Genomic DNA, 15777 nt, shown 5'->3' with positions numbered 1-15777 from the left:
TTGCTTGCTCAAGTATATTGTGTCAGGTTTTAGGTTGCTTACAATGAAAAAAATTACATTAAATATAGAAACGAAATCTCAAAAACCATGGCTTCCTGATAAGCTAAACAACAACTGTTCCTTCCGGATCAAAAGATTGGTATAATAGCAAAATGCACAATTAACAATTAAAAACACTTTTTTAGTCATGGAAAACTTGAATCATATGCAACAACAGAGAGAATAATATGAATTATATATAATTATACTAAATAACACAACGAAACTCAGCGCCAATAATTGTCAACTCATGGCAGGTCTTGCCTTATCTATATTCCTTTTCATTCCCTACCTCCCACTGGATTATTGTGAAACAAAACCCACATACACATATCATTTCATAGTAAAAAATTCAGCCTGTGTATCTAAAAAAACCTCCCTGTCAAATAGTTACCACACCTAAAAAAGTATCAATAATTCCTTAACATTTTCAAATTCAAATCAGCATTATCAATTTTCCTGTTTTAGACAAGTTTTCAGGTGTATTCAGATGAGCATCCAAAGAAAAGTCCTTACATTGCACTTGGTAAGTAGGTCTCTTAAATCACCTGTATTAAAATATTGTGGTAAAATAAACATGACACATAATTCACCACTTAAACCATTGTTAAATTTAGTAGCATTAAGTACATTCACACTGTTGTACAACCATCATCAGAAATTTTTCATCATGCTAAACAGAAGAACTGTACACATTAAACGTTAACTTCTGAATCCCACCACCCATTCCTGCCTCTAGCTCCTGTAAACTCTATTCTACTTTCTGTCTCTGTGAAGTTGCCTAGGTACCTCATATAAAATGAATTATACGATATGTGTCCTTTTGTGACTTATTTCACTTGGCATGGTGTTTTTAAAGGTTCATTCATACTGTAGCATGTGTCAGAATTTCCTTTTTAAGGCTGAATAATATTCCATTGCACGTATGTACCACATTTTGTTTATCCGTTCACCTGCTGATGGACACTTGGGGTGTTTCTACCATGTGGCTACTGTGAATAATGCAGCCACAAATATTGGTGTACAAATATTTGTGTGAGCCCCTGCTTTCATTTCTTTTGGGTATATACCGTCTCCCAGGCTGGAGTGCAGTGGCGCGATCTCGGCTCACTGCAAGCTCCGCCTCCCGGGTTCATGCCATTCTCCTGCCTCAGCCTCCCGAGTAGCTGGGACTACAGGGGCCCGCCACCTCGCCCGGCTAGTTTTTTGTATTTTTTTTTTTAGTAGAGACGGGGTTTCACCGTGTTAGCCAGGATGGTCTCGATCTCCTGACCTCGTGATCCGCCTGCCTCGGCCTCCCAAAGTGCTGGGACTACAGGCGTGAGCCACCGCGCCCGGCCAATGCTGTTTAATTTTTGAGGAATCACCCTACCTTTTCCACAGCAGCTGTGGAAATACAAATTTCTACTAAATTTTTCCACATCCTCAACACTTGTATTTTCTGCCTTTTTTTTTTTAGCTGCCAACCTAATGAATGCAACGTGCGATCTCATTGAGGCTTTGCTTTGCATTTCCCTGATGATCAGTGATGCTGAGTATCTTTCCATGTGCTTATTAGCCATGGGTATATCTTATTCTGAGAAATTTCTATTTGAGTCCTTTTCCCATTAAAAAAGTTTAGTATAGTTCTTTATATATCCTAGTTATTATCCCTTATAATACATATGTATACAATTTGAAAATATTTTCTCCCATTTGTGGATCTTTTTTTCACTCTTGACAGTGTTCTTCGATTCACAAATGTTCTTAATTTTGATGTAGTCTAATTTATTTATTATTTTCTTTTTCTTTTTTTCGAACAAAGTCTCACTCTGTTGCCCGGGCTAGAGTGTAGTGTCACAGTAATGGCTCGCTGCAGCCTTAACCTCCCAGGTTCAAGTGATCCTCCCACCTCTCAGACTCCTGAGTAGCTGGGACCACAGGCATGTGCCACCATGTCCAGCTAATTAAAATACATTTTTTTTTTTTTTTTGCAGAGACAGGGTCTTCCTATGTTGCCCTGGCTGGTGTCAAACTCCTGGGCTCAAGTGATCCTCCTGCCTTGGCCTCCCGAAGTGCTGGGACTGCAGGTGTGAGCCACTGTGCTCGGCGTTCCTGTCTCTTATGTCTCTCTTAATATATAGGTTTTCTCCCTTGTCTTTTTTGCCCCTACCTTTCAATTTAATTGTTGAAAAAGTCATTTGTCCTATAAAATTTCCAACAGTCTATAAAATTCTGATGACTGTATGTCCTTGGTATCATTTCACATGTTCCTCTACCTTCTGTATTTTCTACAAACGGTACTTAAATCCAGATGTGTGCTAAGATTCAAGTTTCGTTTTGCCAAGAATTCTTCACAGATGGTGTATACTTCCATCAGGAGGCCAAAACGCAGATGTTTACAGAAAATACTAGATACCATAGAGAGATACGAATATTAAGAGTTACAAGAGTTTAGAAAAATGTGCAAGCATTTCCAGAGTTTAGATCATCAAAGGTGCCACAGAGGAAGTAAATCTAACAGTAATCTTCGAATGATTGGTAAAAATTTTAATTAAGCGAATGTGGTATAAATAGGAAACCTATTTAAGATAGATGAAGCTGAATATGAAAACTGCAAAGCGATTGTCTGAAATAACGCTCATGTGGAAGCAGCAATGGGAAAAAACGACTATGGTAGTTCAGACAGGAAGAAGAAAGAGCTGCAGAGGGTGATGACGTTGGGAATGTATTTACCCTTCTGTGCAGCGCACCATACCCTAATGGCTCCCAAGCAAATAAAGGAAGGACTCAGGGCCAAAGGTATTTCAGAGCAAGGAAGGCAAAAATGGTATATTAGATGATTCCATGTTTTAACTATAAGTAAATACTTTAAATGTTTTCAATGGCTTCCTTTTACTGAATTACCAACTTGTTGTTTCTATTTTGGAGCAGGTGTACTTTTCTTTAATAAAAAGACTATAACACATTTTCAGATTTTCTTTAGCTTTAAACTATTTAGACCTTCTATAAAAGGAGAATAAATTAAATGTGTTTTGTCATATCTTGTACCTGGGAGAAGTGCTCTAATGTCAGCTGAAAGATCAAAGTATTTCATTCTTTGGCAGTCTTAAGGATTTTTCTCATTTTCAAAGGAATATGGCAATGTGAAAAAAATGGCCAAACCTCTAGACTCCACTGGGCTTGTTGCCAAAAGACCTTGCTTTTCTTCTGACACAGGTACAGGTCCTTTATGCAAGCAGAACTTTTTGAAAAAGGAAATTCCAGTGTCTTTCTTTGAAATACTGACTTAAAAGCTTGAATAATCAGAGTTGAGACAGTATAAAAACAGTACCTTTCACTCTCAAGGTGGGTTATAAATAAACAAGGTAGTTCTACAACAGCATTCTAGGCATTTGCCCTCTGAAAATGTTTTTAAAGAAAACTGACACATGAGAATATTGACAGGAGAAACAGCTTAATATATATTTGTTATATCTAATTGCAAAGTACATGCTGTTAAATGGCAATGATTCAAAACTGTATTGGATAGTATTTTAAATAATTTATGTTCAAAAGTTTGTTAAAGAATCTCTTAAGAGGGGCACTAGAAGAAACGAGTAAGTTCTGATTTTTCCCCTCTTCACGTCAGACAACCAATGTGTTGTCCTTGTAACAAGGTTTGAGGGAGGCGCATCTCACTCCTGAGTGTGAAAGCCCAATCATCACACCTCAGATGAATAAATTCTGTCAGTTACAGTGCTCATCTAGAAATATTAAGATGGAACCATTCTAAAATACGATCTGCTGTTAAGTACAATTTTGTGAATCCTGTTTTCCAAAGAGATTGGATTATCCCATCTATTGTAAAAATGTATTTATATCTTACAACATATCTCATAATTTATATTCAGTATATTTTTGAGGATGGTATTAAAATTATGCTCAGTTTAAAAAACATATATAATAATTTACAACTTATTCTTCCTTATAATAATACACGTTGGTAAATTATTTTCTTATTTTAAGAATGTACTACCTTTTGCTAGTTATGATAGAGTATAAATTTTGATAGTTCTTATATGTGGTAAAATGGAATATTTCAAAGGGTCCCAATTTAACTAAGTTTTACATTGTTTTTCTTCAAACCACTATTAACAGCAACAGTGAAGTATACCTTTAAAAAGTGTATCTTCTGAATCTCTTATAAAATAAATATTTACAGGAGTGTTTTTTCTTGAAGTTAGAAATGTACACGTCAACTCATGTATTTCAGAGAACTAAAAAGTAACTGTAGTCTTTCCTCAAGACGTTTCCCTATTGCACTAATAAACACTTGTTTCCTATAGTATCAGATCACATTCAACATTATAGACAAGATATACAAAAGTCTCAGCCCTTCCACTGTACTGCGCTTCCCCACAATTTTATAAACAATTTTACCGTTCTGTTTATTTGTTTAGTCAAAAACAATTTATTAAACAAATACCATGTACTAACTCTTGTGCTTAGACCTCACAAGTTTACAAGGAAAAGGCCTTTTTCCTCAAGGAATTTATATTCTAAGAAGTTAGCAGATGACACATAAACAAGCAATTATAATAAAATGTGGCGAGAAAGAATACATAAAAAATGATGAGAATGCAGGGGAGGAAACAATTCTTTCTACTGAAGAAGTTAAAAACGATTCCCATAAGACGTGAAGCTTGGGCTAATTCTCCAATGAGCAGAAGGCTGGGAGAAGGTGGTGAGTCAGAGAGTAGAGGGAAGAGAGAACGGCACAGGCAAAGAGAACAGTGTGTGCAAAAGCATGAAAGCATGAACAGGCATGGCACACTGTGTAGAATGGCGAGAGGACAGCAGGGAAGCTTGTGCAGGGCACAGGCCACAAAGGGCTTCTATACACCAAACTAAGGAAGTCAGATTTTATTTATTAAGTGACAAAGTTACTTGATCTGTTTCCTGTTCTCTAGAGGTAGAGAGAAGAGAAGATGAATTAGATAAATACTTAGGTAAAACTGGAAAGACTTTGTGTTTGATTGAATATGAAGGGTGGGACGGGCAAAGAGAGAGAAAGGAGTCTAAGCTATTTCTTGGGTTTGGGTGAGTTGGATGAAAGCTGTTACTACCAAATGAGATCAAGAATACAGGAAGTGTTGGTTTAGGGGGAAGATGGTGAGTGCAATTTGGCATATTCTGAATCCAAGGTAACTGAGAGAGATCCAAAAGCAGGTGTCTGGCAGCTGGTTTGTATATACATAAGCGGCTGAGGCTCAGGAGTGTAGCCTGGGCTGGAGGCACTGAAAGAGATTTAGGAGTCATCTCATGAACGCTAAAACCAAGGAGGCTGAAGAAGAGTAGTAAGTGAAGGACAAAATTCTATGACGTGCCAGTGTGTAATAGGCAGGAGGCAGAAGAGGGCCAACGACAGACAGACTAGGACGGTGTGGTTTCAGAGAAGTCAAGAGGACTTGTGACACAAAGATTTGCCTAGTAAGAGATCTTTTGTTGACACCATCTCAGACACCGTGTCATAAGTTTCACGTAAGTCACTGTAACCTGCAAGTAGATATTATCATCTCTATTTTACAGATGAAGTAGCTTTTAAAGCAGCTCATAAACCACAAGCTACACAGGAGCTGGGAGACTCTCTATATATTCAGCCTGTGAAGGCTTCTCCCAATTAGGGACACTCTTCTTCCAGCTAGAATGTGGTACCGTAGATGCGTTGCAGGGATGGAGAAGGGGAAGGATCAGGGGTTGAGACCCCAATCGGAGTGGGGTCTCAGAGTCTACGTTAAGGGCGGCCAGCATTTAGATGAATGGTGAGAGCGCAGATCTTACATCTTGCTCTTTCATGATCCTTCCAACTCTTCCTAATTCTGTAACTCTCCAGTTCTGCCTCATCTTTTACCTGCCAATTGCTTAATTTTCTTGTCATCCTCAAGCTACATCTTATAGTCCTGATTTTCCTGCCAGCCCTCTATGAATGTAGGAACGTAAGCTGATTTTCCTCCCACAGCCACTGCACGCACATTTTAAAAACTTATCTTTGACTTTGTAATGAACGCTATCTATATTCTCTATCCTATCTATTCTCTATCTATATATCTCTATCTCTATCCTACATTCTCTCTCTCTATCAGCCATTTACTGTTTCTGGTTCCTCTTAAAGCCTCCTTCCCTCACCCCTTCCCCTCTCATTATGCTCATTCCTCTATTTATCGCATAAACATCTTCATGGACTTTGCCTAAGGGGGGAAAATCCTTCCTATTTATGTTTCTGACAGTTCATCACTAAGGTCTTTCTCCTAGTCATTGGAAATACTGGGTCTGAATTCTCCTTCAAAAAAAAAAATCCTGGAAATATATCATTAATGCTCTTGTTCATTCTGAGAACACATAAATAGTACTCCAGCTATGTAAATAACAAAGAAAGAAAATTATCTAATGAGAAAAATGTGTGTGCAGGCTGATGAATTTATCTCCTTGATAGTTGGAAAGATTACTATGTCTCGCTCTCTGAAAGTTAAAAAAATAAAAATAAAAAGAAGTTGCTGGGGCAGCCACTGAGGGGGTTGGGGAGGCTGTGCAAGGTGGCGAGCCCGGGCAGCCAGAGCAGCCCCTGCCCCAGCTGCAGCACGAGGAAGAGATGGCGGCCGAGGCCAGGGAAGCCGTGGTGTCCCCCATGGACGACGGGTTTCTGGGCCTGGACTCACCCTCTGACGTCCTGTACAGTGACAGAGCAGAATGGGGTGATACAGATTCAGTGTTGCAGAATGATGGCCCCAATCCTGTGGTCCAGATCATTTATCATGACACACACACACTCTGGAAATGATTAAACTACCATACAATGAAAGTGCACGGAACTATTTGAAAGGGATTTTGCAGGATCGTGGTCTTTCCAAATATCCTAATCTGTTAGGTCAATTAGTTGATTTACAACCAAGTCATAGTTCCCCCTACCTAATTGCCTTTCTTGTGGATATCTATGAAGACATGCTAGAAAGCCAGTGTGACAACAAGGAAAACATTCTTAATAAAGCATTAGAATTACTGAAATCCTAGCTCAAGAAAAGGACCCTATAAAAAGAATATTGGAGATACATTGGGAGATCCCCTCAAAGCAAACACAGCACAGAAAATGACTCACCAACAAATGTACAGCAATAACACCATCCAGAAGAACTTGATGGAATGCTTTTATTTTTTATTAAGGGACTCTGCAGGAGTTTAAAACGAGAGTGATCCTTCCCTTTGCCTGTGGTGTAAAAGTGCATCACACAGGTGTTGCTTTTTAACAAGAACTGATGCTCCCTGGGTGCTGCTGCTACTCAGACTAGCTTTAAGTAATGTGATTCTTCTAAAGCAAAGTCATTGGATGGGAGGAGGAAGAAAAAGTCCCATAAGGGAACTTTTGTAGTCTTATCAACATGTAATCTAATCCCTTAGCATCAACTCCTCTCTCAGTGGTACACGCGTCAAGATTTGTAGCAGTAATAACTGCAGGTTATTTGTATGCAATGGATATGAGGTAGCTGAAGTTTGGTTCAGTAAACAGGGAATGTAGTGGTTCCATCAGAGCTGGTCTGCACACTCATATTATCTTGCTATCACTGTAACCAACTAATGCCAACATAATGGTTTTGTAATAAAATTATAGTTGTATCTAAAAACAAAAACAAACAAAAAAAAGAAGTTACTGATATTCTTTCTCAGTATCCTCTGAAAACAAGTACCTATTTTTTCTTTCTTACGGCACAGAAGCAGCAAAGTTGGTAAAGAAATACTACAATCCTTCTGGAGACCAGAACCCTGACTTCCAGAAGTGACTACAATCTAACAGGATTCTCTGATGCAGACTAGCAGGAGGGATGAACAGCCCTTCCAAGTCTTCCTCTGCCAATATGAAAAACTGCTCCACAAATCTTGCCCCTGTACGTAGAGGCTGAATGAAGAGAGAACACTGATCTCAATTTCAAGAAGAGACTAAAGAACATCTGCAGGTTTTCCTTCTATCTGAAGAATCAAAACTGTAATTAAACTGCAATAACTTTCTACCTTGTCTTCAAATCTCATTGTCACTTTCAAAAACTTCCATTAACCCATTTCATATAATCTCGACTATAATTTGCTATCTTCTTCATACCAAGAAAATAAAATGTTTGCTTACTGCTCTTTGAAATTCCAACTCTTTTCATACTTATGCCTCAAAAATATTATTTGTCAATAAAAAAAAAAATACTTTTCATTTGCCAAGTACTCTCCCAATTTTCTCCAAAGTTTGTTAAATCTCTTCAAATCTTCATTATCTCCCATGAGACAGAAAATTTCTCAGTGATCTTTCAGGACTGACCAGTGGGCCCCTTCCTTCAAACTCACCCCACTAGATTGATCTAATTATCTGCTTCCCCAGCTTAGGTGGTTCTTGTTGAATTTCGTCAAAAGAGACAGAGAGGAAACAACTAGGATGGAGAGAAAAGCAACACAACAAAGTCTGGGGTCATAGAAGCCAAAACGAGGGGCTGTTCTGATGTAGATTATAGATCAAATACTGCTGGGGTCACGTAAGCTGGGACTACAAAACGTCCTCATTGAACCAAGGAGTTCACTGGTGATCATGACAAAAGTGTCCACGGTGGGGTGGGTACCAGGCTGAAATGAGCTGAAGAACGAATGAGAGGTTAGTTAGGAAGTGAGCACAACACACCGGGGAGATATGGGGGTAAAGGAAAAATTTTTTCTCCTAAAAAATGGGACATACTTTTAAGTTTACATAAGGTAGGAATAAGGTAGAGAGAAACAGACTGGTGATGTAGTAAAATAGGGAAAAATATCAAAGTCGAAAGGTCTTGAAAGGGCAAGAAAAGAGGCCTAGAGCAAATACAGAGACTTGGGCTTATGTTGCAAGGACTAGATCTTCCATAAAGAGAGCAAAGACAGACAAGATAGATGCAGCTGTAAGATGCAGAAGCAACAGCAGATTTGGAGGTGAGTTCTTTTTTCCTTTATGTAAAGAAAAAAAATGCCTTAAAAAGTTTATTAAATTCCACGGTGTATAGGATATACTTCACAATGAATTCAATTAATTTTAATAATTATCTTTATGATTCTGAGTATAGAATGACTTTAGACATATATTTTTGTAATCAACAGTAAGGCAGTGCAATTTTTAAAAATTCTATTTGTGTTTAATACTGCCACAATCAGATTTTTCTTCAATTAAGTGACTGCATTTTGTGACTAATACACTTTGAAATAACTGTATACCACATTAAATATGGTAATACATGAAATAGCCCTAATTTTAAAAAATACCTAGCTCGGGAAAAGAAAAAATATCCTACTACAGTTGCAGGTCAGTAACTATTAAGCTGACAAAACACTGCTCATTAGGAGGCAGAACTTTCTTCTAGTGTATCTTAGAAATAATTCACATCCAAATGAAGTATTTTGATAAAGAAGAAATAAAAATTAGATAATTTCATGTTTTTATTCAGATACTTGATAAAGAGGAGGCTGAGGCATGAAAATTACTTGAACCCGGGAGGCGGAGGTTGCAGTGAGCTGAGATGGCGCCACTGCGCTCTAGCCTGGGCATCAGACTCTGTCTCAAAAAAAAAAAAAAAAAAAAAAAGAGTTGATGCATTATTTCTAAAATGTATGAAAGCAGTACTACAAAATGGATCTAATTTTGTTGACAAAATAATACCAATTAATCCTTTTTAAATTTTTAAATATTTTATTTTCCTTTTCTTTTATTTGAGACAAGGTCTTACTCTGTCACCCAGGCTGGAGTATAGCGGTACAATCATGGTTCACTGAAGCCAACCTCTTAGGATCAAGTGATTCTCTCCCACCTCAGCCTCCCGAGTAGAGGGTATTACAGGCGTGAGCCACCATGTGCAGCTAATGTTTATATTTGTTGTGGAGATGGGGGTCTCCCTATGCTGCCTAGGTTGGTCTTGAACTTCTGGGCTCAAGTGATCCTCCTGCCTTGGCCTCCCGAAGTGCTGGGGTTACAGGCATGAGCCACCATGCCTGGCCCCAATTAATACTAATTGGGAAGAAGACCAACATAAATTATTGAAAGTTTTAACTGAGAAATATTTTAAAAAACATGTAGTCTTCATACTTTCAATACACAGAAAGGCTAAAACTATATAGCAAAAATACTCAAGGGACTCACTGAAAGAGATCAGGATAATTTGTAATTAGCATGTAGTTAATTTTAGATGAGCATCTATTATGTGTCAGAGAAGGTTGTTAGACAACATACCAAGCAACTGGGGATATAAAAATAACACACATATTTTTCCACTTTGAGAACTTACGGTTTAATTAAGAAAGATTAGAAACCAGAGAGTACAGTATAACAAAATACAAAAAATGAGAAAGCATAAGACTCTGTTTACTAGTTTCACAGATGCCTTTAGAGAGTAGGGTAGCTGAGAAGTGGGAAGCTGTTTAGCAGGTAGCAGGAGTATGGTCTTCCATATAAAGCTCATAGGCAGCACTTGAGGCACTACCAGGAGTCTGGAACATGAATGCAGTGATGAAGCTGTACAGGTACTTCTTTTCAGAAGCACAGTATGCTTCTAAGGTCTTGAAATGGGTTCTCTTTTCAGTTTTTAAAGATTAATCTCTTATCTCTCCATTTTTTTTTCTTAAGATGATTTAAATTTTCTCTTTTCAGTTTTTATTTTATGCATTTTTCTTGAAAACAGGTTTTAATAGAATTTCTAAAATCACATTATATTTATGGAGAGTTTTACACAAAAGCTGAATTAATCTACTCTGGTTCTCATATTCTGCCTTTAGGTCAAAACTATTATAAAACCCTCCTCAGCCTTCCTTACTTCAGGAAAAAAACAAAATCATATAATCATAAGATAGTTCAGTTTATATCCACAGAGGTTATCTGAGTTTTCGCAACTGGTAAACATTTTTCTTAAAAGTCTCAAAATGCTTCCAGAAAAGTCTACATCATGGAAAAAGGTCTGATCTAAATATTGGTACTTGAACTTTAAACATTTTGCTTAGAATGTACTTTAAAATGCCAAATTAGGCCGGGCTCGGTGGCTCAAGCCTGTAATCCCAGCACTTTGGGAGGCCGAGACGGGTGGATCACGAGGTCAGGAGATCGAGACCATCCTGGTTTACACGGTGAAACCCCGTCTCTACTAAAAAATACAAAAAACTATCCGGGCGAGGTGGCGGCGCCTGTAGTCCCAGCTACTCGGGAGGCTGAGGCAGGAGAATGGCGTAAACCCGGGAGGCGGAGCTTGCAGTGAGCTGAGATCCGGCCACTGCACTCCAGCCTGGGGGACAGAGCAAGACTCCGTCTCAAAAAAAAAAAACAAAAACCAACAACAACAACAACAAAAAGCCAAATTAGTAATTTCCTAAAGTAAAACCTTACAAGATATTTATTAACTTTGATTTGTAAAATACCATTTATTTACAAACTCCTTAACAAGAGGCTAAGGCCCAGTTAATATTAAATCTTACAAAAAACATATAGCAATATTACCAATTATAAACTTAAAATGTACCAGACACATAGTAAGAAAACTAAAACCAACTTGCCCAAGGTTACACAGCTAACTAATAGAGCTAGGAATTTAAACCAGGCTTAAAACTCATGTTCTTAATATTTTTTAAGGCTACATACCAGATACCATAAATGTTTAAAACATCTTATTTTATTAAATTCTTTCAGCAATCCCATAAGGAAGGCATTACTATCTTATTTTAAAAGGTGATGAAAGTGAGGATGAAAGAGATTAACTAATTTCCTCAGGTAATAAAACTAGGAAAAATTTGAATTTAAGTCTGTCAACTTCAAAATACGCACTTTTGTTCACTAACCATATACTACATTCCAGTAAATTCCCACTATAAAAAATTTAGGAGCTTGTTAACCTCAAAGTATATAGGGATGTTCTGGTGCTAGGACTGGAAGGAATTGGTAAGGGGTGGGGTGAAGTGGGTGTAAAGATAAGTAGACAGTTTAGTATAAGGAACTAATACTCGCAGAATATAATGAAAGTCCACTAAATACTGATATACTGAGGAATGTGCAGAAATAGATATTGATCAAAAATAAACAATAAATGATTAATATTGATTTTATGGAGTTATACCTTTGTCATATTTTTCTTTTCCATGGAGTGTTATGTGATAAACTTATTCTCAATTTAAAACTAATTTTTTTTTTTTTTGAGACATGGTCTTGCTCTGTTGCCCACGTGACCACACACAGCTCCCTGCAATTGCAACCTCAATCTCCCGAGCTCAAGCGACCCTCTCACCTCACCCTCCCAAGTTGCTGGGACTACAGGTGTGCGTCACCACGCCTGGCTAATTTTTCTTTTATATTGTTTGTAGAGATGGAGACTTGCTACACTGCCCAGACTGGTCTTGAACGCCTGGGCTCAAGCTATCCTCTTGCTTTGGCCTCTCAAAGTGCTGGGATTACAGGTGTGAGCTAATGCACTCAGCCGTAAAATTAATGTTGATTTGAGAATGTTGTAAATCTCTTGAGATACTTGAGATAACTGTGAAAGCTCTGCCGCATTCAATGAAAGGTTATAAACCACTGATGTAGAAATCACATTTGTTTCTTAATTCTCCAATTCCTTCTTTAGACAACAGGAAAGAGTAATTAACTTATCACCTACCTCAGGGGAACACTTTTTCTACACTTATAAAATAGAGTGGTTCGTCTCTCAGGTCCTTGATAACTTTCACTAAATTAACCACGCCAACTACTTCTATTTTACATATCTATTTCTACGATCACTCCCTGAACCCTGAAATCACCTACAAGTGCTTCAGCTGAGAAACTGTAAGTTCAGACACCTACTCTACCACCATAGTTGCTTTCTGCTCTTGGGCATCCACATCCGTTTTCAACCTCACTGGCAGCTTTCTCTCCAGGCTTTTTTGTCTCTGCTTAGACCCCATGGCTCATTAGTTAAAACCTCTCTTGCTCCTAACCTTGTTAACTCCCTAGGCCAGGACTTCCTCCATTCCTCTGCCTAGCAAACCCTAACTGTCCATCTATTCTATTCTACAACCACGCTGATCAACGACTCTGTTCTTTCATCATGTACGTTCTCTTCTAATCCTGGAAGGATTCCCAGAAGTCCTTCTGTTTCTCTCATCAGTTCTTTTTCCATATCCCAGAAGCTACTTCAAACCTTCTTTCTCCATAAAGCTCAGCCCTACTATATCCAATTTTTTTTTTTTTTTGAGACGGAGTTTCACTCTTGTCACCCAGGCTGCAGTGCAACGGCACAATCTCAGCTCACTGCAACCTCCACCTCCCAGGTTCAAGCGATTCTCCTGCCTCAGCCTCCTGAGTAGCTGGGATTACAGGCACCTGCCACCATGCCTGGCTAATTTTTTGTGTTTTTAGTAGAGACAGGGTTTCACCATGTTGGCCAGGCTGGTCTCGAACTCTGGCCTCCCAAAGTGCTGGCATTACAGGTGTGAGCCACCGCACTGGGCCCTAAATCCTATTTTATAAAGAAAATCAAGGCTACTCCGAAACACCGCCCTCATTTGCTTGCCAGCAATTTGCAAATGTCTGCATAAAATGCTCATTTGTTCATCCTTTTCTCCTGACACAATAGGAAAGACATCCTCCCTGTGGAATGCTGATCCTTCCACTCCTGTTCTGAAGAAATCCCTTCTTTCCTATTTTCCAGGATTTTGTCCTATTCATACTTCCTTTGTATTTTCCACCTCTCCTTCTCAACAACAAGAAACATGCTCACCACTTACAATAAACCAAGATTCTCTAGGCCTTTGTTCTCTATCCTTAGCTACTACCCTCTAACTCCTCTGTTCATGACCACGTCTCTCAAGAGGTCTGTGTTTACTTTTCTCATATCTCCCATCACTTCTCAGTGTTCTGCAACTTGGCTTTAGATCTCATCCCATCACTGACCTGTATAGTAGTTGGCCCTCCACATCCATGCATTCAACCAACCATGGATCAAAAATATTAATAGGTCTGGTGTGGTGGCTCACGCCTGTAATCCCATCACTTTCAATGGCCAAGTCAGGAGGACTGCTTGAGTCCAGGAGTTTGAGGCCAGCCTGAGCAACATAGTGAGACCCCCGTCTATACTAAAATTAAAAAATTAGCCATGTATGGGGGGGCACACCTGTAGTCCCAGCAGGCTGCAGCAGCAGGAGTGCTTGAGCCCCAGAGTTTGACGCTGTCGTGAGCTATGACTGTGCCACTGCACTCCAACCCAGCAACAGAGCAAGACCTTGTCTCAAAAAAAAAAAAACACCCCAAAACAACCCACACCACTACAAATAAAAAAGCAGAGTTACAGAACATAACAACTATATACATAGCATTTACATTGTATTATGTATTCTAAGTAATCTAGAGCTGATTTGAACTACATGGGAGGATGTTTGTAGGCTATACACAAATATGATGCCATTTTATATGAGGGTCTTCAGCATTCTCGGATTTTGGTATCCAAGGGGGGCCCTGGAACCAATACCCCGTGGATAACAAAGCACCACTGTACTTGTTAAAATGTCAAACACTTCCAGCTGCTAAGTACAGCGGATACTTCTCAGTCCTTAGCTCATTCAACTCCCTAAGTTTACTCGGTTTTCACATTTGACACGTTCCTTTTTTCTTTAACACTTTCTCTGCTTGGCTTCTGTGATAACACTTCCCTGGCGTTCCTCTGCCTCTGACGACTCTGCCACCATCTCTTTCCGTCCCCTCCTTTAAGTGGTGGTGCTCCTCTGGATGCCCTTGCAGGCTTCTCACGTTCTATTTTAGATACTCTGCCTCATACCCTCTCCAGGCTTTAACTAACATTGATGGTTTAGTAATTTATCTGTAATTGCTCAAAGACTTTGACAAAGTTACCTCCTACTTACTATGTTATTATGTTTTAAAAACACCTATTAAATAACATGGTGCAAATCTCATACCTTAATTCCTTAATAATACTTCAGTTAAATAAAACACATAACTAAAAATTTAATAGAAATCAAAATTACCTTTATCGCCAAGGTCTCTGAAAAAAGTGGATCCGCAGCCAGCTGTTTGGATTCCTGACAGTGTATCCTCCATGTCCTTTGAATACACATATTAAAATTTAACTTCTAAAAGTTCATTTTCTTTGTAGCTGGGACTACAGACGCCCGCCTCCACGCCCAGCTAATGTTTTTGTGTGTATTTTTAGTAGAGACAAGGTTTCACCGTGTTAGCCAGGATGGTGATCTCCTGACCTCGCAATCCACCCGCCTTGGCCTCCCGAAGTACTGGGATTACAGGCGTGAGCCACTGTACCCGGCCAAGCGTTCATTTTCTATCTTACCAAAAACAAACCCTGCCCCCTGCCACATGTTGCTTACCTTTTTTGTCAGCTTCCTGACTGAAGTTTTACCTACAACAAAGAAGAAACATTGTTTAGTATCCATATTCTTTGGTAAAACTCAGCTTGCACTAAGGAAGAAAATTATTTAAAAGACAAAACAAACAACTAAATATTTATTAAAAAAGCAAAGGCTTGTGATTTTAGCTAATATTCTTAAGCCATAATTAAGAGTCAGAGAATTCTAAGACTAAACACAAAGACACTATAGTTTTACACAAGATCCATTTTCAATTTCACTCACCCTATTTCATACATATGAAATTGTATATAACCATCTATGAGTTATCCTAGTTGTCTGAATCATATTAATTCTCATCAAACATAATTTCTTCACGTGATTATTAAAATCACT

General features: G+C 38.6%; 1 protein-coding gene and 1 pseudogene across 3 annotated transcripts in view; both read right to left on the bottom strand.

Annotated features, from left to right (window-relative positions):
• Positions 1–15777, bottom strand: part of MICU2 (mitochondrial calcium uptake 2) — a 111838-nt gene that overhangs the window by 38061 nt on the left and 58000 nt on the right. For all 3 annotated transcript variants that reach the window (XM_026454220.2, XM_026454221.2, XM_026454222.2), the window contains exons 3-4: positions 15403–15434; positions 15046–15121 (exon numbers count right to left, since the gene is read on the bottom strand). In XM_026454220.2, coding sequence (XP_026310005.1) covers positions 15046–15121; positions 15403–15434 — 108 coding nt within the window. The remainder of the gene's footprint in view (positions 1–15045; positions 15122–15402; positions 15435–15777) is intronic.
• On the bottom strand, positions 3644–3739 carry LOC111525326 (annotated as a pseudogene).

The sequence above is a fragment of the Piliocolobus tephrosceles genome, chromosome X (genome assembly GCF_002776525.5).
Source record: "Piliocolobus tephrosceles isolate RC106 chromosome X, ASM277652v3, whole genome shotgun sequence".
NCBI classification, from domain to species: Eukaryota; Metazoa; Chordata; class Mammalia; order Primates; family Cercopithecidae; genus Piliocolobus; species Piliocolobus tephrosceles.
This window is presented reverse-complemented; position numbering and strand designations above follow the sequence as displayed.